Source organism: Protopterus annectens, chromosome 13.part0 (genome assembly GCF_019279795.1).
Source record: "Protopterus annectens isolate FY-2018-M chromosome 13.part0, PAN1.0, whole genome shotgun sequence".
NCBI lineage: Eukaryota > Metazoa > Chordata > Ceratodontiformes > Protopteridae > Protopterus > Protopterus annectens.
Genome location: NC_056747.1, coordinates 216,167,974 through 216,193,218, shown reverse-complemented (window position 1 = coordinate 216,193,218; position 25,245 = coordinate 216,167,974). Strand labels below are relative to the sequence as shown.

Here is a 25,245-nt window from a genome sequence, read left to right as displayed (position 1 = left end):
TATACCTAGTTTTGGAGAAATGCACGTATTTTCGGGCTTGATTTACCCCTTCACTTGGTTTTTCAACTCTCCCAATCACTCAAAATTTTGGAGCTGTTTAGTATACTGGAAACCGGACTACTTGACCAATATACTAGTGGCAGCAATAATTTAAAGAAAGCGGACTCTCCTGTTACATCTCCCTTTCGAGAAGCAAAAATGAAATACTTTGCGAGGTAGTTTTTTTTTTTTTTGAATTGTTTTTGTCACTCTCAACATAACTAATGTTTCTGATATTTCTTAGAAGTACCCCACAATGCTGTTGGAATTCAGAAAAGTAATTTGCTATTTGGAATTCAAATGTTATGCTAACCAGTTTCTCAGATTATTAGTTGGATATACCTACTTTTCAAGAGTCTTTCTACCTACCTTCAGTGTCTGCAGATTGAGAGGTATGCCTCTTAGATGTTCTCCAAAACTGTAATACCTATATGAGAGCCCTAAACCTAAGCTGCAACATAAACAGAACCTGCTGGTGGGATAGGTACCTGTCTAAAAGTATTCCTGTCCTGTGGAACAGACTTTCCTTCATATTAAAAAAAGCACCTCACTATCCCTTCTCAAACGCAGCCTAGATGCATGGATGATAGACATAAATATATCCCAGGTCTGGACAGACATCACTAATGGAAAGGGGTAGCAACTAGTGAGAATTGCAGTGGCTAGGCTACTAGCAATCTACCCCATCAATTACCTAGTAGTAACCTATGAAGCTATGAGCTCATAACAGTGCAGACAGGGACAGGAAGTGAATAAAGTATATATGCAGAGTAGATCAGCAGTCCCCACAGCAGCAGGAAACAGTAAGTCTGTCACACTAACTTAAGATGTAAACTAAAAGAGACAGTGCATAGGTTCATAGGTTCATAGGTTCATACTAGGCTATCTACCCTAGGGCATTTATAAGCCTAGCCAGAGTGTGTTTGGCTTTCACCACCCATTTTAAATTAATTTTGCTATGCCCTTTTTCGAGGTTAGTATACTGTGCCTCTGTCTAACAGTGACACAGAAGTGATACCCGGGGTAAACCTACGATCTCCCATCCACTCATCAAGATTCCTCTTGAAGAGAGTCAATGAGGGACTCTGCCTAACCTGGACTGGGATTTTATTCCAGAGTGAAGGGAGCCTCTGGGTTAGGTTATGAATCTGTCCCTCCAGCATGTCCTATTTATTTCAGTGCTGAGGTTCAAGTCTCTCGAGCGTAGCTCGATGGGATTTGGATTTTCTGAGGTGCAGCATGTCCATTAATTCCGGGTTGGACATGGCTTTATACGTCAGGCACAGATCGCCTCTGAGCAGGTGGTATGCCACTGAGAAGAGCTGGAGTTTCTTTAACCGGGCAGCATATGGCATCTGTTTGAGCCCTTTGATCCTCTTGGTGAGGTACTTTTGGGGTCTTTCCAGTTGCTGCAGGTGTCTGGTAAGGTACATCCCAAAAGGGGCATTGTACTCAATCATGGGCCTGATGAGGGATGAGTAAAGAGGCACGATGACCTCCCCTGATCTAGATGTGAATCCCTTCATGATTAGGTGGGCTATATACAATGTATTTCTAACCACTTTGGCCACGTGGTTGTCAAATGAGAGATTGCTATCAACTTGGGTCCCCAGGTCCCTAATTACTTCTTCTGTACTTAATGGATTACCACCTATGTGGTAATTTGTGAGCACTTTGTTTTTGCCAAAGGGGATGACTATACACTTTTTGGCGTTTAGCTTGAGGCCATGGCTCTGGCACCAGTTGTCTGTTTCTATGAGGCCATTTTTGAGGATGCTTGTGTCGGCTGGAGAGTCGATTATGGCGCCCAGTTTGCAGTTATCTGCGAACTTGGTCAGCCACAGTCCTTCCGTGTTGGCCTGTACCTCCGAGAAATATATACCGAACAAGAGAGGCCCCAAGACTGAGCCTTGTGGGATGCCACTTGTAACTGGTTTGGAGTCTGACATGGCTCCAACAATTCTAACCATGTGGGTTCTGTCCTTGAGCCAGTTTGCAACCCATCTAGTGACATAGTGGTTTATATTTAAGCTGGTGAGCTTATCTATAATGTCCGAGTGGGGTATTGTATCGAAGGCTTTTGCGAGGTCCAGGTAGGCTGCATGGACCACCTTCTCCTCGTCAATGGCCTTGGTGACTGTTTCAAAGAAATCAACCAGGTTTAAGAGGCAGGATCTGCCCTTAACAAAGCTGAACTGGGTAGGATTCAGTGTCTGTAGGTCCCCAATATCTTTATTTATGAGGTCCACGATGATCCTTTCTATAGCTTTGCAGACCAAGCTAGTCAGGCTTATGGGCGATAGTTTCCAGGATACGTTGAGGCACCACCTTTGTGGAGAGGAACCACTGTTGCTGTACGCCACTCGTTGGGTACATATCCTGTAGTAAGGCTGAGATTGAACAATAGTTTTATGTTTGGGTTTAGCTGTTCTTGGAGTTCATGTAGTACGCAGCCCGGGACACCGTCTGGTCCCATTGATGTTGTGTTTTTTGCTTTGGAGAGGGCAGCTCTTACCTGACCATCTGAGATGTCAGGGGGGCAGCACTCTGCTGGGATAGATATTTGCCCTTTTGGTGGGGGGGGGGAGTTTGCACTGAACCTGTCTGCTAGGATGTTGGCAATGTCTGTGGGTTCGGTGTATTTTTTGTCATTTTGGACTAATTCTGAGCATACCTGGGAATTCCCACCCAGGTTTCTAACATAACTAAAGAAAGCCTAGTGATTATCCTTAGTGTCCTGTGCAATTTTTCTCTCGAAGCTGGCCTTAGACGATTTTATGAGTGCCCGTAGTTTTTTGCTAATACTGATCAGAGATGCCTTCCCTTTTTGGGATTTTGCTCTATCATGTAGTAGCTTCCTCCTTCTATTGTATAGTTTGTTTATGGCTGGGGTCCACCAGACAGGACGTCTGCCTTTGGAGGATTGGGTCTTGGTTTTATTTGGGATTGCATGATCCATGCATTCCTGAAGGTGTTCGTAGAATGCGTTTATAAAGGATTATGCAGTCTGGGCCGTATTTTCCACAGACCCGGGGACTTTGAAGGATTCCACCTCGGTTTTGAGGAGTGTGAAATTTGCTTTAGAGAAGTTTTTCACTGTGGTTTTCAGGGCAGGGGGTGGAGTTGGGATGTGAATATCCAGTGAGATTAGTTTATGGTCTGATCTTACTAGTGAGGGATACACTTCTGGTCTGGAGCATAGAGTCCCCCTGTTGGTGATGATCAGGTCCAGTATGTTTTCCCCTCTTGTGGGAGTGGTAACAAGTTGTTCCATAGCATTTGAGTTTATAAATTCTAGGAACCTTTGGGTTAGAGTGTTGGAGCTAGAGTAATGCTCCCAGTCTATGTTTGGATAGTTGAAGTCGCCCAATATAATGGTGTTTGGAGAGACCTTCATATTTTCCAGTGTTCTCAGGAAGGCTGAGTGGGGTTCCTGGGTTTGGGAGGGTGGTCTGTAGCAGGCTATAAACTGGAAGGCAGTTTTACCCACTGTTAGTTGCACATGGATAGTCTCTGATGCTTCGTGCTGTGCCACCAACCTGGAAGTGTGGGTATCTTTGATGAATATTGATACTCCCCCTCCTTTTGTGGTTCAGTCCAAGTTTTGGGGCCGAAAAGCATGGTATGAGCTATAACCTGGTAGTGCTGGGGTGCTCTCGGGAGCCTTGAACCAGGTTTCTGTTACTGCACAGATATCGATGTTCTCCATGCTAAGGAGAGTTTCGAGTGCGTGCATCTTGAGGTTTAGACTTCTGGCATTGAGTAGCATTACTCTTAGTTTCTTATCCCTTGTGATACCTATGGAGGTGGGTTTGTCTTTTGAGCCTTGCCTAAAAAAGGCACTATGGGGGTAACAAGAGCCTTTGCCAATATCCGAAAGCCCAGGGGTGACAGGTGCAAGCCGTCCCTAGTGAAGCATCGTGGCTTGTTGAGCATATCATCCCAGGCTGACAGGCATTGGATCCCCTTTGAATGACACCAATACTTAAGCCAATTGTTGAAATTGATCATCTTGTCTTCATATTGTGGCATCATTCTTGGTGAGGGTAAGATGCTACTCAAGGTCAGGGTCATACCGGCCTGGGCTACATGCTCAGAGAGCTCCAGAAAAAAAATGCTTCATAATTATATATGCATAAATAAATGCACATTAAAACAGTAATATGCACACCTAAAGTTTAACATAGAAACCCAGTTAAATAAAGGCAACAAGCATACCATCGGCCAGACCATCTTAAGAAAATGATGGAAAGAACCATTACTGCCTATCTTCTTTCCCCTTAAACTGTCAATAAAATGTTTGCCCATGTGAACATTCTTAAGGCTACGGAAAACAGTATCTCCCTTTGTGAAGTAGTGTGATATTAATATTCAAGTCTTTTCGTCTGGCCTCATTCACATTCCAGCACTCAGTTAATGATAGGTCATATTTCTGTTTACTGGCAGGCCTAGCAACGGTTGCCTCTAGCTATGAGTCACAGTAAAGTTAAATGTGAGAAAAAGCTATTGAGTCAAATAATTAAGCTTTTTGCCTTACTTGTTCAGTATAAATAATTTTCTCATATTATAAATAAGAAAGAAAGAATGAAAGAAAAACAGCACAGAAAAGGCAAAAAATAAATTAATAATAAACATAACGTTATAACAAAAATGCTTAACATCTCTCTTTTTCTACACATATATAGAAAGCTACATAAAGTAATTACACATCAATAACGTTAAATAGAAAGTTAAATATTTTTTAAAGTAATATCAGTTCAGTAATTAATATTCTACATGACTGTATTTGTTTAAAAATAAAATATGGAGACTTTATGTTTTATTAATTACAATGTTTAGCATGTCTTAATGATTAGCCGTACTGTTCTCATAGGACACTGAGGGCTATATGCTAGAAAAGCAGTTTGTTCAAGTATTTTTATGTCTGTACTTGTTCATTTACTGGAGACTGTTCATTAACTGGAAGCTTCAAACATACTTTCTCTCTTTGCAAACCTGCCTCAGCTCATTCAGTCTGTACCTAACTGCTTCTAAAGTTATTGTACTATCTAAACCTAAATGAAGCTGATGTCATAACATCCCATGGTATAGGGTAATTAACTTCTGTCGGTCAGAAACTTTGAATTTCTTCTTCAGATTCGACCCTCTTTGAAGAGCTAACATCTATAAAACTGCTAGAATTCTTTTGAAGACAACTTAAATTCCGTTCTACATGTGAAACCAAAAATGTGTCATGGTAAACAAGGTGGAGACTTTCCTCATGATAGTGCAAAGCTGACCATAGCAAACTTCTTTTTACTTTCTTCCAAAATTACTTCGGCTCACCTGCTTGGTGGAGTACAGGTTCCCTTGCAACACAAATTAGAACAAGCAAAAATTAGAATATTTACATTTCTGCTACCTTCCATAGTAAGGTGCTCCATCTTTCTCTGTGTTTCCTTGCAATATGTAAGAAGAATAATGCATGCCAAGAAATATATTCTCAAAAATGACTTCATTCTTTAGCCTTGATTATTTAAACAATCTGCTTATGACATTATCGCACATCTCATCTTTAAAGTTAGTTCAGCCATGAGTTTTAAAATTGCTTTTCATTTAGTATATTTTTTTTGGCTCATGTGAACATTACAGTTTGGAGCTTTGTTTACCCATGAAGCTCAATATCTAATTCAGGAGGGAGTCTTTTCACACCCGTAGTTATTTTACTGGGCATTTATTCTTAGGTGGCATTTTAGCTACCACTATTAGTCACATGGAGTCTCATTCTAGAAATTAACACTTTAAGATGGTAACAGAGGCTTCATTCCAGAAAGGAAGACAATTTATAATGAGATTTACTTGTTGGTAAATGGAGTTAAAGTAGTAATAGCTACGGTATAGTGAATGAATAACTGTAAACTCACCTGAGAGAAATTGCCTTGATGGTCTGAATTTCAATTTTCTTTTTCAACACTTCCTTGATTTGACCCTTTTCTGGACCTTTCTTGACTTTTTCACGGCCAATCATATAAAGGTGCTTTGGCGTTAGAATGACATCACGCTTTATAGACTGAAAAAACACAGTTTTAGAACATCATTTAAAAGCACAATATTTCTTGAACACTGAATTAATGAACTGGACAGAAGCAAAGTGCAGTACAAAAATGACATCTGTAGGTTGAAGAACTAAAGCATTTTGCCTAAAGATAAACAGGTACACAGACAAGATGCAGATATTTGCTGGATTGGCATAAATACAAAAAGCTATTAAATAGAGGAATATTAAAGCAAGATGACTAATGTTAGAAAAGATGTGAAGTAGCTGGACCAAAGAGCAAAATATAATTTAGGAACTCACTGAATGCCAAATGTCAGACAGAAAATCTGATGTTATCCCACAGACAGTGTCTAAGTTTTCTGTTAGTGTATGATCGGGAACAGATATGCAACAAAGCAAGGCCACAGAAAGCTAGGATGGTGCAAAGCAACACACAGAAACATTTATTGTTGACCAAATATCTCTTGATATGATTACTTGTTGATGAATTTTCAGTCAAGTTCATTACATGTGGTTGGCTCTGAGCAAAAGGACTAGCAGCTCTGTGGTATGTCACGTAACAGATATACTCACCATTCTAGCAGAAGGGATAAATTCAAGCAGCTATAGTACTAGCTGATGATGATATGCAGGTGGTCCTAGAGTATGAGTTTAATTATACAACTTAATTATACAACAACAACAGGTAAAGAAACAGCAGGCTTGGAATTTTTACCTAAGATTTCGGGAGATAAAGGTCAAGATCAAAGGAGCCAGAAAATCTAGCTATCAGGGAATGTCAGATGTACCTGACGTGTATGAATGTATGCCATGCAAAAAGGGGAAGGCATTTTGGTCTCTGACATTTCTCTTGCACCTGCAAATAGGTATGTCAACTGCCTGGGTTGAGGTTAAAGCTAGGAAATCAGAAAATCCCAAATGGTTGTGTGGATGATGGCCACATCTTGACTAGTTCTCACAGAGATGATGGGGACTGAATGGCTGTGGTTCACAGTGGCAGGACATAATGGCTGGCAGGCAGTCACAGGGTGGGACAGGAATAAAAGGACATCAATTTCAGTAGGATGGGCAGAAAGCATGTAAAGATATGAAGTTTGCAAGGAAGACATGACTTGGATGTCTCTATCTAATGAGCTGGCGAGGATAGGGGAAGGCTGGTTAAGGGTGATAATAAAGGAGACTGAAGGGGCATTAGAAAGTTTATTTTATTTAATGGATGCTGCTAAGGTCGTATCAATTTACAGAAGGTATTGTGATGTGTTCTGTAGTGTATATGAGCTAAAACAAAAGTAGTTTTCCCCGGATGGGCACCATTTCAAGTTTGTTTATTAATTATCCAACTTAAAAACAAGAAATTCATAGTCAAAGTAAACATACAACACAGCATATAAACAATTGTGAAATGATAAAAGAACAGTTACCAGGAATTTTTGAAATAATCATAAATAAATAAATAAAATCTATAATACAAAGTAGAAACTGGTTGAAGTATAGAATTAGCAAAACATGTCTAGGGTTAAGATAAGCTCTTTGTAGGATTTAAGTAAATCAAAGACATTATGCAAAGGCTGAGTGCACAGCATCTCCGATTATATATGTTATTTAAATACTGCAGTTTAATATTGTGCTGGCAAATATACAACAAATGAAAAGTAATGCTTACCTGTGTATGCACATGTCATCTCTTATCAAATATGGTGAAAAAAATGTGTTACATGCAAGAAGGCCCCCTTATATTGACCATAATATAGCAGACTAGGCAGTTTTGTGTATAAAATATCAATGCAAAAAGGACTATAATAATTCTGCATAAAGAAAGGTCTTTCAAAAGTGAGGTTTTAAAATATTGCAGTATTATTTTTGGATAACAATGTGAAAAAAAAAAACGTTTTAAATGCAGCAACTATAAAATCTACTTAACAAAGATCCAAACGAGAAATAACATAGTCGGTCCACCACAGCAAAAATATAAGGGTTTTATTAAAAAGAAAGATGAGCACTTTTGAGTAAAACTCTTTTTCAAATTTATTAAAACAGAACATCAAACACATTTAAAAACCATTTTCCATCCAATAGAAACTTTGTATCAAAACTCTCCCCCATGAACACACCCATTCCATAAAGCACATATAGCAATTCATTAAACCATGCAACCAATCAAAATCACTTTTAAGAACCAAACCCCCTTCCATTCACTAAAATATACCATGACCATTTCAATACTATTCGGCCAATGGAGATCATCTATTGGGTCTACGTCCTCTCAACACGGGTTTTAGCGGCAAAATAGTATTTAGTCCAAGTGCACGATTCGCTTGTAAGTCAACTAGCCAATTGACTTCAAGCTGCTCCATCAATAAAGTCACATGTCCACCTCTGTTGTCAAACCCACGTACTTTAAGCACCATAAACATAAACCAATGACTTGGAAATTCCAATATATGTCAGGCTAAGGCACTTTGTATAGTTTTAGCCTTAATATATCTAATATGTTGTAAAATCCTCTCTTTTAACATTCGGTTAGGTTTTCCTACATAGAAAGACAATAATCTCTGCACTTAGTTAAATACACTAAATTTCTTGTTCTACAGTTGGCATAGTCAGTTGAACAATGCATCATCCCTGAGGTCGGGTGCACAGAGCAATTAGAGGTATCAATATAAGTACATCCCTTACATCGCCCACAACGAAAAGTTCCAACTTTCTCTTCTGTTTTGGAAAACCTCCCACAACATCTTTACAAAGCAATTTCTTCAAATTCAGAGGATTTCTGTAACTAAACACAGGTGAAGTTCCAACAATCGTCCTGATTTTATCATCTGATTGTAATATCTTCCCGTTATCTTGTATGACCTTTTTGGGTGTGTTCATGGGAGAGAGTTTTGAAACAAAGTTTCTATTGGATGAAAAATGTTTTTTAAATGTGTTTGATGTTCTGTATTAATAGATTTAAAAAAGAGTTTTGCTTGAAAGCGCTCATCTTTCTTTTTAATAAAACGGTTATATATATTTTTGCCGTGGTGGACCGACTGGGTTATTTCTTGTTTGGATTGTTTGTAGTATACTGGTCTGGTTTTTGATTCTTGTCTTGTTGACTTTCATACTTAACAAAGATAGTTACCAATGGTGAAATAATACAATATTTAATACACAATGATTGCCATCTGTAACTGTTATTTGAAAATGGAAATATTAACTGATTTTTGTATAAGATCATATATGATCAAGTTAATGGTAACATACATTGACTTTCTGCATTAAAAGGGACAAGCTAATGATCATTGCTGAAACACACCAAACATATAGTTGTGAGCAAATGATTTATATAAAAGCAAGTGGTCGAATTTTTATATATTGGTGTCTGCAGATGCATTTCTGCCAAAGTGTATGTATGCTTAGAGAACAAATACTATTAAAATGAGAAGATGAAATTATTAGGATTAAATAGGAAACCTTACTAACTAGTTATAGTCTACAACAGAATTCTATGAAGCAAAAGTAATATTACATTCTTTAGCATGATATCTCATATTAAAACCCTTGGATTTAAAGACAGTGATGCCAACACCATCTCATTAGTATGTGTGTCCTGGACATGTTTAATATAGCAATAACCCACGCCTGGGTGTGGGTAATGCGGGATTTACCCACGGTTGGCGTGGTTTGGTCCCGAGGGCGAAATCCCACATTGCCCACACCCAGAAGTGGGTTATTGCTATTATACAATGACATTATTTAAGAAAAGAAATAATTACTTTTCTTAAATAATGGCATTGTATAATGCCTCTTTGCTGCCCTTCCGCAGCTGTCTGGTATTCCGCGGCAGTTCTGATGTACTGCGCATGCCTACGCAGTACATCGGAGCTGTGAGCAAAAGCAACGGAGAACGCAAGATCTCCGTTGCTTTTTACTGTTTTGCTATGTTAAATGGGTTTAACATAGCGAGACAGCTTTAAGATAAGCAACGGAGATCTCCGTTGCTTATTTCAAAGCTGTCTCGCTATGTTAAACCCATTTAATATAGCGAGACAGGTTTAAAAAAAAAGCAACGGAGATCGCAAGATCTCCGTTGCTTTTACACACTGTGTCACTATGTTAAAGGAGTTTAACATAGCGAGACAGCTTTAAAAAAAGCAACGGAGATCTCCGTTGCTTTTTTTAAACCTGTGTCGCTATGTTAAACTCTTTTAAACATAGCGAGACAGTGTTTTATACTAACGGAAAAGTCCGGGCGAAAGCAATAACAGGAAAGAAAATTTCAGGAGTTAGGTCCTGCATGATGGTACAAGGATCCTGGTTGAATTAACTTTCTTGGTGCTGGACTGTCGGCTGGGGGGATGCAACAGATGGACATTTCTTTCCTCTTTTGGAGTGGCAGTAGCTCTGTCAGTGAAGGTTAGGGGATTACAGCAGACAGCAGACAGTTATACTATGACAGAGATTTAAAGCAGTTCATGCAAATGGAAAAATATCTGTTCAATCCCTTATTGATTTCACTTCATGTTATTCCTCAGAGGGAGGGAGGGGCGTACAGGGAAGGTTGCTGTATAAAAAGTATGACCCTTCAATACAGCTGCATTAAAAGATCTACTTATCTGTTGCTCAGGGATTATCTGGTGGGAGCAAATAAGGCAGGGGACACTGGGAAAGTCCAGAAGCCTGAGGTTAGCATGACAGAAGCCAAAACAAATTTAAAAATATAACAGTAACTCTGAACCTCCATTTCTCTTTTGAATGTTCTTAAAGGCAGATTCTTGAAAAGTCTCACTTTGAAGACCACAAAGTGAAAAGGTTTTCCTTCTTTCAGTGACTTAATTAAAAATTCTTTATCTAGGAAGTTGAGTAACATTAAAAATAATCTGACAGGGTCTTTTCTCAGATATGGGAAGGGAGGTTTAAGTGATCCATGGGCTTACTCATTAAATTTCAGGGCTGCTTGATTAAAGGAAATACTTTTCATAAATTTTCTGTGAGAAAAAGTCCACCCATTTTGTCCCTCATCTCTTTCCTTAAAGCCAGCTATCCTGAGATTATATATCTGTGTCTATTCTGTCGCTCTTCAACTCTTTGAAGGAACAGACTGAATGTTTACTACTACTTGTGGACAAGTGACCTGCACATTCTACAGTTGTGTGTCCTGAACTGATATTGTTGACTTAGAAAAAACAAAAAAGACTGTTTCACTATCACTTTACCTGACTAATGAGAGTTACAGCTTTTCTACAAATATTTTAGAAAGTATGGCTGGCAGACATCTATCTTCTCCTACAGGGAGGTTTATTTGGGCGAAGCAATGCTCACAAGTAATGCAATACCTTCTGCCATCAGTATTGGGTTGGAGGATGCCTTGTCTACCAGACACAGGTCACCTGTTAGCAGTCTGTAGGATACTGAGTATAGTGACAGGGCTTTGAGTTGGTCAAAGTACAACATATTGTTTAGGCCTTGTTTCCTTTTAGTAAGGCATTTCTTTGGATGTTCCTGCTGTTGCATGCGCCTGGACAGATGCATGCCAAAGGGGGCATTGTACTCAGTGATTGGCTTAAAGAGGGCTGATTAAAGGGGGGCAATGACATTCCTAGATCTAGACACAATACCTTTGTTTATATGCTGTGCAATATAGAAAGGACTTTCTAACAACAATGTACACATGTTGGTCTAAAGTTGGGTCACTGTCTGCATAAGCTACCAAATCCCAAACAAATAGGTTAAGTCTTAGTTATATAATTGTTTTAATTGGGGAACTGCATACTCTCCATTGAAGGGCAAGTCTCATACCTCCTAACTTAAATGTATATCTGTCTTTTATATCCATTTATCTATATAGATTGATAGACAGATAGATAAAAAGATACATATATATAGGCATATAGATATACTAACTTCACAGTCATATGGGAGTGGGAAAGGTAAAATTCCCTAAAACAATGCACAGTGAATATGTCCAGACAACAGTCTCCTGGAACATAGATTTCAGTGATACTAGCTAAACAAGTGTTAAGTTGACCAGTCAGTAAAACATGTGGGTGGGTCCAAATGAAAGATTATTACTGATTTAATTATTTACATTGGCATAAAACTTATTATTTGCACTGATGTCTTGTCAAAGTAAAGGTTTGCCCCTTTGGTGGCACAGAGATCTATTGCACTCACCCTCACAGTTAGGAGACTTGGAGGAACTTTTTTCCCCAATTTCATTCATACTTTAGTGTGAGAAAATTTCCCATGGTGTTTGTTAATCTATTCAGTTATTAAACAGGAAGATATAATATCTTTAGGGAGATATTGTTTGCCAACGGTGTGTGCCATATATTTATCGGCTCATACTAAAGAAGCAAACCACGGTACACTTGTTTTCATTTATGTGCCTAATCACTCTCTGAGCTGATCTATAGTGCTCCAGGATTCGGACTCTTCTCAAATGCATTTAAATCTAGTGTTACTGCAGTTATTTCCTTTATATCGATATAGTAAAAACTAAAAAAAAAATCGGTACTTACATATTATCGCAACCAGATTTCCAGAGTCACATAATTCGTTATGTTTGGCCGGAAATATTTAAGTTAACCTGAAAAGGGGTTTGTAAAGTAATAAATATTACTCTGTCACATTGGTGCGAGGCAGGAAGATGAATAACGGTCACATTTTGTATTTCTTGGGGACGTACTTTTCTGATGTAACTTACTTTGACATCTAATAAACCCGAGTGCTGCTTCAGAGTCTTCATTATCCAGCGTCATGTTCATTCACTTTTTTAATGTATTGCAGCTTGTGATGATCTTTAGTCATGTAACTGTGAGTATTGGGTTGTCAGAATCTTCATTATCGAATGTTATGTTCATTCACTTTCTTAATGTATTGCAGCTTGTGATGATCTTCGGTCATTTAACTGTGGTTGATCCCGTGTTTTACACTCACAGTATTATACCATTGGAATGGCAATGTTAAAGCCCTTCAGTGCACTTTGTAAGATGTATGCAATTGCAAGTCATGTGTTTTAGAAACTGTTGCTTTGCTGACTTTTTTACCATCTGTTGGACTCTTCATAGTAAAGGATGTGTTGGAGACATATTCTGGGTTTTTATTAGTCAGCAGTGAGCTTCATTCTTTTATATTTGTATTTGGATTGTGTGATATTTTAATTTACGACATTTCTGCTTAAACTTGTATTCATTGAATGAATAGTAATGTAGTAAATAGCACGTTGTAACTGTAATTTTAATTTTATTTATTCACTTTTCTGCATACTTCCTTTTTGGGTAAACAGTTCCAGTTACAAGCTGTATCCTAAAGTTTTAGAAAAATGTAAAAACTAAAGAGGTCCTTCTTCACAGGACTCAGAAGCAGCAGACATGCTTGGATTTTTCAGCAAGTTAGGTCAGTAAAGGATGTTACCCAAGAAGAGGAATTTTGCCATTATTCCTCTTCCAATGTCCAAAACAATGTTGACAGAATAGTAATTAAGACTTTACACAACCCTTTTCAGGTGAACATACATAGTTTCCAGAAAACATTACAAATTATAACAAATTATGTGATGCTAGAAATCTGCTTCCAATAATAGATAAGCACTGCAAAATCTAGCCAAACTAAACTTTTCACTGTGTGATTCCTTGAAACTTCTTGCATTAGAGGCAACATGAGATATATGTCATTTGCATATATCCCATGTTGCCTCTAATGCAAGGGGTTTCAAGGAATCACAGTGAAAAGTCTAGCTTGGCTAGATTTTTCTTTTAGTTTTCACTGATTGTTTTTTCTGTGTGACCTTGGTACTCATTGTTTTCAGTTCATGCTGATATAGAAAAAATGCTTCTGAGAAAAGCAAATTACTTTGATTATAAAGCACTGTAAATTCACAATAAGCTGGCTGGTTAAAATGTCATGAAGAGATCTGAGCACTTTTGTTTCAGAAGCTAAACTCCTAAAACGTTTCAGTACTGCAGACGCTTATGGAGAAGATTAGCCTACTGCAATTTTCTCAGGCATGGATGCCTTCAGGATCCTTCTCTATATAGCCTGCTGGAGGTCTGTTTTCCTTGCTGACATTACTCTGCCTGGGCGCTTGTGTGCCTAGGCAGCCAGTACCTCTCCCTCCTGAGGCCCTCATCTCCCCCCCTCACACCTTTTCCTCTTTTTCTTTTTTTTTTCTTCTTTCTTCCCTTGTTTTCCCTCCCTTTATCTCGTTTACCTATGCAGTAGCTTTTACTCATTCTATCCCACCATTTCACCCATGGCTTCTGTTCTCTCCTTCTTCCTAGCTCCCCTGGTTTCCCTCCCATGGGTTTGGGCCTATCCATCCAGGATATCCCTTGACCCCCCTTTCTCTCCTTGCACCTCAATATCCTACCACCTGGTTATGTGGCTCTCCAATACCTGCATCACTCTCTCTGGTTTAATCTCACTCCCTCCCTATATGGGTCATGCACTTTCTGTGGTTGTCTCTCCACACAGGTCCATCCCCACTGTCTGGCTGGGTCCTTCACCTCTTCTATGGCCTTGTGCTCTTCCCTGTCCCTTGCTAGCTGAGGCTCAGGAGTTCTATAGCATACTGTATAGCCTGGCACTTGCTTTCACTTCACTCCTCCAGGTCCCATTCTTATGGCCCCACTTACCCCCCTCTCTGGTGGGTCACCCCTGGGCTCCTCACACTCCTAGCCCCTAGTTTCCTATCCCTCTTAGTCCTACTCAATTGCCACACCCCTGCTGGTAGTTCCCTTTCACTCTATCTCCGGCCCCATTGTTCCCCACTCTTCCAACACCGGTGGTTTTGAGGACTCTGACTAACAGCCGAGCATCTCTCCTTACTTTGATCTACTTTCCCAGGTACTAGAAATTTCACTTTAATCCTTCCCTTTTTTAAGCTCCCTCTTTCTCACCACATCTAATGCTCTATTGCACATACTTCCATCATTTGTTCTTGGCTACATTGCATCGCTATGTTTCCCTCCCTGCTTCCTACTGGGCCTGCCTCTTGCATTCATTTGATACTGCAATACTAACTGATTTTCCTGCTTTTTACTCTCACTTTCGCGCTAGCGGTGAATAACGTTTGTACTGTGTTACATGTGTTGAAATTCTTCTTACCATGTGTTGGAGACCATGTTGGAGGGTGCAGATACATCTCCTTTAACTGCTCTAATGTGTTCTCCACTCTAATACTCACCTCACATGGTTGGTACTAGTAGATAATATATAGGCACCAGTACTCTTTGTACTGACTACTTCTAACAAAAAAAACAAAATCTCTATGCTGGTTAGGCTCACAAGGTTACCCCAGCTATCCTACCCTACCTCTAAACCCAATTTTCCATGGATGCTATCACCCAACAATGTATTGCTAGACACCATGGCCAACTTCTGGTTTTGCATGCTAGACTAGTAGGCCTGGCTGTACCTCAGCTATCTCATTTGACATAATGCAGTGGATCAGGGATCATATCGGGTTCATCTACACTCAGACCAGATCTGGCATGGATCTCTGCCTTAGTTCTAACCCCAGGCAATAAAATACATAATGAACATATCCATACTCTACTGGTATAATAAGACCAACCGCTCTTAAAAATTTGGCTACAAATATCTGTATCCCTATATCCCATTCCTAACCTAAAATAGTATATACCAGAATGCCCAATACCTAAAACTCCAACCATAAACCCTACTCTGTGTCTATTGACTTTTGCTGCAGAAATAGATTGTGCATTTTGGCACCATAATAACTCATAGTGGTAACATGTATTTTCCATAATGTTGTCAGGGTTGGTCCCACCTCCCATAATAACCTACAATAGACTGACTGGATAGTTTTTAACTACAAACTTGGTGATTATTTAACAGACCTGGAGTATGATCATACCAGTTTCCACAAAGTTAAGACACAATCACAAGAGTATCTAATACTAAGACTGTTGTCAGATACTCTAGAGTTAATGGCACCATCCCTACTACAGACCCTTATCAGCTGAAGCCCCTACTGTGATTTGTGGATCGTCAAATTTCCTACGGTGGGTGAAGTTAAAGTTTTAAATGGTTGGTCCTAATTGAGGACAGTTAAAATTGATCTGTGGGTTCTTTATTATGGGTCCTTTTTTGTCTGCCTGCTGAGTGCATATGGCGGTAGTTGCTTAAAAATTCTTTATCCCAGAAGCCCCCTCCACTCATAGCACTACACATTTTTTTCAGCACTTTCCCATCTGTTTGTTTTCCTTCTTTGCACCAGCAATACCATATAGGTTGGTATATCAAGCCAACCAGGGGCACTTAGCCATTCCTGGTTGGTATCTGGTTCTAAAATGGACAGTGTAACTAAACCCTTTAGACATTAAATTGTCACTGGTGTCATGATTGGTATAAAACATTTTCATGGTCCAACTAGGTCAAACCTTTTGTTCCTCATCTGAAACACAATATCATCGGAGGTGTCTGGTTCCTATGCCTCATGGCACCGCTGCTCCCTGGGCTCACCTGCTTTTCTGAAATCCTCACTAACAAACCTCAGTTGTTCTGCCCTCCGTTCGCTCAAACCAACTCTTTTTCCTCTCCTACCCCAATTCCCACCCCCACCCCCCAAATTCACACACTTATAGCTCTATAGCCCCACCCTAGAACTACCTCTAACCCTCTTCATTCTGTATAGTACAAAACTTTATCTTATTGCCCCGAACCATACATCTTCCTATGCCTTTCACTATTGAAACATCTTGCTGCCTTACTTTCCTCCCTCAGCCTTTCTTTTAAAAAATTAACCTCCTTCCTTATCTTACCCTTTTCAACCAACAAGACTTTATATTGCTTTGCATTCTTTCTCCCCTTTACACAGTCCCTCACTTCTCCTCTCTAGTCCTAAAAACATCTCCTATAGAACTGTATACATTTACTCTATCCCCACTTTTTCCACCCCTCTTCAAAACACCTTCTCCTTTCTCCAAATTTTCCACTAGATCACCACTTTGCTAAACAACTCACGTCCAACTGCCAGCATGGTTTTAGGACCACTCAGTTGCCTTCACAAATTCCACCAAGCTCTACTTACATATACCTTCTCTAAAACAAAAAAAACCACAATCTCTCATAGTTTAAATCTATTAGTAATCTGTCTACTAGAGCAAATTTCACAACCTTCCTCTCTCTTAAACTGCCATTCTCTTTAGTTCCCAGGTGATGCCTGGGCCTTGTCATCAGCGCATGTAATTTTATATACCCTCAAAGATGCCTCATTTGACATGCCACCTCTCAAACCAAAACTGCTCCATTTCCTCCGACTATTCCCCAGGCTACCCTTCTTTATGAACTAATAAGACCCTCTTCTTAAACTTTTTACAGACTGCTATATGCAAAATGTATTTTATATATTCAATTTTGAGCCTAAATCTTGGAAACAGAAACCATCATTATTAAGCGAACTCCACCCCAAAAAACACTATTTAACAAAGTTTAAACTTGGTTTTCTAAATCTATTCAATACTTCAGACTTTAAAAACTGGGAATAAAATTCCCCCCAACCCACCAAAATTCTTGCACCCCTTCTTTAGACTGGAACACTATAAATCAAAAATATCCCACTAATCTATTAGCTTCTTGGGTTGGAACAGAAGTAAGACCTCAACTTCTAGACCCATCTGAAACCCGTAAAAAGAGTCAATTCTCCCATTGTAACTAATAAGTTAGAAAACTTATAAGGTTTTGTAACCTGGTGGCATAAAAACCACTGCCTAACCTACATTTCTAGACAAAATCAGAGATTTGTCTAATCCTATAAATACAAGGCTAATTAGAATTTTCAAACACTTCAAAAGACCTCAAATAATGATAGCTCGAGTGCATGTGGTGGGTGCTTAAACAACACTCCACAGAAGAAGCAGTGTGTCTTCCCCAAGACATTAATTTGAACTTGATTCTCATAGTGCAACTTAAGCTCTATTAAATAAAGACCAAAGACACATATTGTTGCTCACCCCAACACAAAAACTAGGTAAATTGCACAATCTCTAAAGCATGGAATCTTCACTCTGTAATAAACTAAGCAATTTATAGTTAAATTCCAACTGTACTACCTAACAGCAAAAAATCAATAATGCAGGATAAGAAAAAGCTTCTAGCATCTCTTAGCACACCTGTCTCAATTAAACTTGACTGGTCATCCAGTAAATTATTTTCTTTCCTTTTACAGACTGCAGAAACTCCTTCCCTCTAAATGTTGACAGAGCCCCTCTCAGGGCTATGATGCTTTCAGCTCTTTTTCTCTGTCTTCTTCCTAACCCCTAGCCAAACAAATTATGTACAGCAACTTAAATAAATAAACATTGCTGAGATACGACAAAGCATTTGCACACATTCCTGATTAGTGTAGCAGTTTATTAAGTTAAATGGATATGAATTGTCCTAGCTATTATTCATAAATCTACTTAATATATGGCTCCTCATTTGTGTTTTATGTAGAGAGTTCAGAAATTAAAATTTAGAACCACAAATGAAGAAGGATTCATTGTTCTTTTTTAGTTTTGCTTTTTCTTTTGCAGTAAGTAGTTGTACGAGTCTATGAGTCATCAGGTACAATAAAGTATGCTCTTGTAAGCCTAGCACAGCACCAGAAGATTTATTTTATGTGTTCAGATGCTGTGCTGAGCTTACAAGAGCATACTTTATTGTATCGGATGACTCATATAATTGTACAACTACTTACAGCAGATTTATTTTATGTTAGTAAGAGTAACTTAAAAATCTTGGATTTTATCTCAACAATTATTAATAGCTCACTCAAGAACACTTCATACATATCTGTTATTTATAAAATTCTCAGAAATGATTTTAGCAAAACAGATGTTTCTTTTTGGAATTATTCAAGTGAAGTTAACAGACAAGTATTCTCAGAAAAAGATAAAAAAACTTTGTTTGCAGTCAGTGAAGGAATCCACATTTTCCCTGTTCTGGCGTGTATACACATGGAAATTTTTACATAGATGTTTTTTCACCCTACATAGACTAGCAATAATGTACAAGAAAGATGAAATGAAATGCTGCAGATGTGGACACCCTGATGCTGACTGGATACATATGGTTGTTAATTGCAAAATAATTTCCCCATTTTGTTTTGACTTTAAATATCTTTGTAAAGCTCTATGGAATGACTACTGCATCATTTATGACTCCCTTATCCTTTTCAATGTTCCTGTTCCTGAAGTCATTCCTAAAAAACAAACATTTTTTACTATGGTCTATCCTCTCTATAGCAAGGAAAATTGTTACTAAAAATTGGAAATCCCAATCTACTCCTGTCTTTAAAGTTGAGTTTATTCATCTTGTGAAATACATTTGTAAGAATGAGATTGCTACTATAAAAGCAAGGACTAACAACACAACCCACCATTTAACTGCTTGGACAAAATTGTCTAATCTGTTAGAGAAATATTAAGTGTTCTCATATGTATATTGCTTTTTTAGTTGTTATGGACATTGTATATAGTTTATTTTGTTTTGTTGTTACTAAACTGTTAAGTTATTGTGTTATAAAATGAATGAAAACATTTTGGAAAAAAAGATTTATTTTATGTCGATAAAAGCTTGCTTGTCAAAACTATGCCCTTATTTCATTCTGTAAATCTTCATAGTTTTGTCTTATGTACAAACATTTCATGGCACATTTGTTGTTTCATCTTGTACTGGAACTGAAGCATATAAGCCATGCATTGAGCTAAACTGAGATATCATGCCGACCATTAAAAAGTATATATTTTGTAGCAGTTGGAAGCATTGGAATCTACTTTTCATCAATTCAGTGGTTTGGTGACAAAGATTCTGCTGTTAACTTAACATTTTTTCTTATATATAGTCTTGCTTTGGCACCATCTGTATACAAAGTGACTTGAACCCCAAAACCCTGAGGTACTATTTGCATGCCAGAGTTTATATTTGACACGTGCCAGAAAAATTAAGGTTTTGATAACAGTTTTTCTGGGGGATAGTGTGTGGAACCTAGATGCTGAAAAGTTTGTGAACCATTTGTGAGATCTAATATTACATCCAGATGACTGAAAGTTTTCTGTATCACTTGCATGTGCTTCAAAAGCTGTTTAGAGGAAGATGTCAGCATTAGAAATTGTACAGATCTGGAAACACTGGCATGTAACTGGGAATTTGTAATGGGCAAATATTGCAGCTAGGCATTCATAAATATCCTTGGCACCATGAAATGGCAAAATGGAAGATCAACAAACTGGAAGTTGAGTCCTCTGACCTGGAACCCTAGGCAGTTCCTGTGGGAACTATAAGCTGGGACATATAGATATGCATCTTCCATAGCCAAGGGTGCCATCCATGTTCCTGGTTTATTGCACATGCAAATTTCTGAAGTTAATCACTGTCATTTGTGTCAATGTGTAGTACTCATTGTGTCACTGGTTTCTTTAATGGCTGCAAGGCTGGTGCCAGAGGTACTCTGTAACTACATTTGTGGAATAGGGCTTGCAGATGCTTTCTGAAAAAGTTCATCAGAATAGTGTTTGTGACATTATCTTCAGTAGCCATTGCATTGTAATACTGTATTTGATATAATATGAATATAATAATGTGTCATGAAATTTCCCATAGTTCCACCTTTAGAAAGGGTTTTACAGACGGTTCAAGGAACTGACTCAGTGTCACCTTGATTTGCATCATGTGGCTTGTATTTAACTTTTGATGAATATTCTATGTTATGCCGCATTTGGCTTTGTGGGTGTGTCCATTTGCTTTCTAATTTTTTTTTTTTCAGGAGAGTAAACTTCCTGAAATTTTATTGCATGGATATATGGAACAACTCTTTAACCACAGTAAGGTTTTTCTTTTCTTTTCAGCACATTCTAAATATCTTCATCTGCAAGAACAAGCAAAGAATGATCATTCAGTGAAATAAACAGAAAGTTTTCTGATTTTCCTGGGCCTTTAATCAGATACATTAGCTTGTAATAGCCATAGGTGCTAATATTATATAGGTTCTGTCTGCATTGTATGTATATTTTGTAACACCTGCTCTTGTTTTATCTGCAGTAGAAGCCAACTTGAAGGATGTATCCTTCCTCTCAAAGTTTGGATACCCTGTATAGTACCAGTCAGCTGCAGTAATACAGGGCCTTCATACTGGTGGGTAATTAATTTTCTTTCCAGCTAAACGAGATGAGGTACAGATCCTCCTCATACATCTGCCCCCTGCCCTACATTCATGGGTATGATGATGATTAACGTGCAGTGATTTTTTCTGAATTTGAAGAACAGACAATGAAATGATTGCACCGTCTTTCAAATTATTTGTATAAATTACTTTTAAGAGTGGCCTTTTCTCAACTTCTTGCCTTTGTTTTGGGCAAGTGTCTGAGAAGCTGAGGCCATCCAAATTATTATAGATCTATTATGGAAAGATTTAATGTGTAGGGCATAGGCCCATTTGGGGATGATCAGTTTTCATGAGCAAAACTTTCTTTTTGGTGGAAAGCAAACCTTAACTCCCTCCTCCCAACCATGAAATTCTCTCAAGAGGTTAACACTGTCACTGAACAGGATGCCATTAAGGTGAGAACCAGTTACAGAAGGCCACTAATAATTTTATCAGTATCATAACATAGCTGGGGCTTAGCTTGTCAAATGTAGAAATTTTATTCAAAGAAGAATAAAGCAGATGGTGACTTATCTGTGTATGAAAAGGAAGCTGCAGTAGTGGGGGCAGTGGCAATGGTGCTATGAAGTACAGTGGAAACCATTCATCAGTCACCTGCAAGGGAAAGGGTAACTGGCATAGATACATCATGGAAATGGGTCTGTATAATTCTAGAAACTTCCACAGAGTCTGTTATCAGACTTTGGACAGACAAATTGTCCCAGATACTTAACTGATGAATGTAGGGGTGTATACTTCCAGTCATTTTATAACCAGACTGTTATTTTTTTTAATATAACTCTCTTTCTGTACAGTACTTTTTCCAGAATAACTATGAAGTGGCTCAGCTGCAAAAATATCTCTAAATGGTACAGTTTCTTCATCTGTCAGTGATTTCTGGAAATCATTGACAATGCGGCCGACTAAAACTTTTGCCACCTACTGGCCATTGATGATTTTTATCTTCTAACAGGCATTTGTTTATCCTGTTTTGATAGCCCTTTTTTATTCATAGGATTCATAGGCATTTCAAGGCAGTTTAGTTTTGTAACCACCAATGCCTTGCTATGCTCAGGCAGTACTCTATTTCTTAAGGAAGGCTAGGTTAGTTAGTCCTTGGGGTAAATTTGAGTGTACCCTTCCAGTCATTCAGGTTCTGTTTAAAGGAGGATAGTGTATTGCACTGATTAATTTGTAAGGACAGCTTTTTCCAGAGCTGGAGGTGATACTGCACAGTGAATGTATTTCTGTATCATGTTCTGTTTATCTGCTGGTGAATATTTAGATCCCTGATTTTGGCATTTGGCAAGCTATTACACTATCTAAGGCATGGGAGATCAAGGACAACAAGGCCTTATTGCCAAAACAAATGAGGTACAAATCTTCCCTCAAGAGTCTATATGACTCTAAAAGACCCCTTCTTAGCTGTTTTTGTTATCTGAACCAAATGTAAAAGAAATATCTCTTGGATATTAATCAGTTCTTCTCTATTTTATTTTCTTTAACTTACTTGTCTTCATCTTCCAGCTTAGCTACACTTGCCTTTTCTTTATTTCTTAGGTTTTTCAGACTTGCTGCAGAATTTTTCCCCCTGGAAGCTGACAAACAATGAAATGCGCCTAAACATCCATGATTTCAGTCTGTTCACAAAACAAACAACTATCAGTAGATTTAACTGGCAATGTGATTATGCAGCAAATTCCTAACAATCCACCTAATAGTATAGTCTCTGAAAAAAATGAAATATCTTTATTTTTATCAACAGGAAAGTTCGACAAATTGCCAGTTACTCTCTTGCAGATTCCCTACATATTGACAAAATGTAAGTCAACAAACATTAACTGAGAGGTTACAACTTGTCAGTTTTGTAATTCTCTAACTGTGCTTACTGCTGTTAAAGCACTGCTACTTCCGTAAGTGTCGGCCCTCTTTCTCAGTAGCTTTTGTTTTATATTTAGACGACTGCGTAAAGTATATGTAGTAAGGTTTATAGGGGCAAACTGGACTGCACTATTGCAAAAAGCATTGAATTTGTGTTTTTCTGTTTAACTGACTGGACAAGCAGCTGTAATTGACAAGGGAAGTCTGCCTTGGTAGGTGGAACCATCAACTGAAAGTATAAAAACACAGTTGTGTGATTAACAGTTTGTTGTGGCAAGAAAATTGAAAGAGGCACTTGATAATGCAGGTTTATAGGGTTTTAAATTTACACAAGTTGGTACTAGCACATGAAAGATACTCTCTGATAGAGATAAGACAGTGAGAGAGACACACACACACACACACACACACACACACACACACACACACACACACACACACACACACACACACACACATACAACACTTGGAGCAAGAATTCTGAACGAAGACAAAAATAAAGGGAAAGACAAAGGCTCAAAATCAGTGACACATTTTAAATATTATTCATAAGCTTAGAACATTGCTAGAATAACAGGTATTGTATTCACATGCATTTTAAGAGGAATATGAAGTCTGAAACTCAAATGTCTGTCATTATTTAATGACTTCATTCCTCATTGATTTTTTTTTCAAAAACACAAATTTTATGAGGAACAGACCAAAAACGTGAGGCAAAAATCTAGACATTCTCTGAAATTCGAGATAGCAATGACTTCTTGAAAAATCAGGCCAGAGAGACAACTTACATGAGTGAATATACAACAATTTCTTTTACTGCAGCAAGTTTCTCACAGATTATGATCTGAGTATGCTGACTATCAGTTAGAATTCAAGCTGAAATACAATATGCATATTCAGTATGGGGGAAAGGTTGTTCTAAGGCAGTAGTTAAGAGAACTGTTTTGTGACAATAATACTAACATTATACATAACGTCAGGCAATGATATATTAGAAGAGGTTTGTGATGTGGGAAATTATAGTTTGAAAGACACGCTATAGTTATTTAATCTTATCCTCAAATGTATACATTTCATTGCTGTTTAGTAAATATAAAAAACAGAGCTTCATTTTTCTGGGGCAGTTTTAGCATACAAGATATAAGAATAAAAACAAGTAAAATAAACATATTGAAAACAATGCACATGTGAAGTATTTTTTTTAGTAGAAAATGCATTCATATGAAGTGGGGCAAATCCACTTTTATATAAATGCTCTGATGCGACTAAGGTGTTGTACCAGCTCAGTGATTAACGTACAACACCAGTAGATGGGAATTCATTTTGTATTGTTCGTGTTGAACTTTACTAGCCATGTAACTCAATGAAATATAAATTCCTTGTACATAGTAGTTAGTGTGTAAGCAGGCATGTTAAGCACATATATAAACGTGAGTGTTTTGAAAATTTAGAGAGGGGTCAAGTACAAGTCTGAGGTGCTGGTAGGAGGTAACTTGGAGAATGTTGTTTAAATTAGTGTCTAGAAAGTTTATTGTGAGATTGCCTTTGAGTGGTCCCAAATAGCATTTTGAGTAAAATAATTGTAGCTCTTGGTGAAGTCTTTTTGTAGTACAAAAGGAGACAGGAATGAAGTATGTACATCAGTTGTCCGTAAGTTTAATACAAGGTATAGCAGAAGAGATTAAATTGATCTATAGGGTTTAAGATTTGTTGCATAGTAAATTAGCAGCGGTTGTCATTGCATTGACTACTCAAAGGTTTCCTTCTCATACTTTTATATGCTTTTCTTATGTCTCTGATGGAGGGTTTTGCCTTCATGTCCTGCAGCATTTTGTTCCAGTATTCTGTTAATATTTTACAAAATGCTGTTTCAGAGAGAAAGAAGGAATCCTTTAGAAAAGAAGATTTTAAGTTGATACAGTAGTGATCTTTCTGTTAGTTATTTTGTGAATGTTCAGGAGGAATGATGTCCTGGCTTCAGTGGGGATACAGTTGCATTTCTTTTCATGTTATCCAGTAATACTCTCGTGCAAGAATAAAAGGTGTACAAAAATTCATATTTTATTCTATATTCTTTGCAGGGGTTTAGAATTTTGAAGAGAATAAAATAGTATCATTGGGACGGAGTATACAAGGTTGTGGAGCAAAGTATTTATGA

The 25,245-nt window shown here is 38.0% G+C and overlaps 1 protein-coding gene across 1 annotated transcript in view; it reads right to left on the bottom strand.

Annotated features, from left to right (window-relative positions):
- Nucleotides 1-25,245, bottom strand: part of MYO1F (myosin IF) — a 1,136,901-nt gene that overhangs the window by 100,686 nt on the left and 1,010,970 nt on the right. The window contains exon 22 of the mRNA XM_044053742.1: nt 5,943-6,088. Coding sequence (XP_043909677.1) covers nt 5,943-6,088 — 146 coding nt within the window. The remainder of the gene's footprint in view (nt 1-5,942; nt 6,089-25,245) is intronic.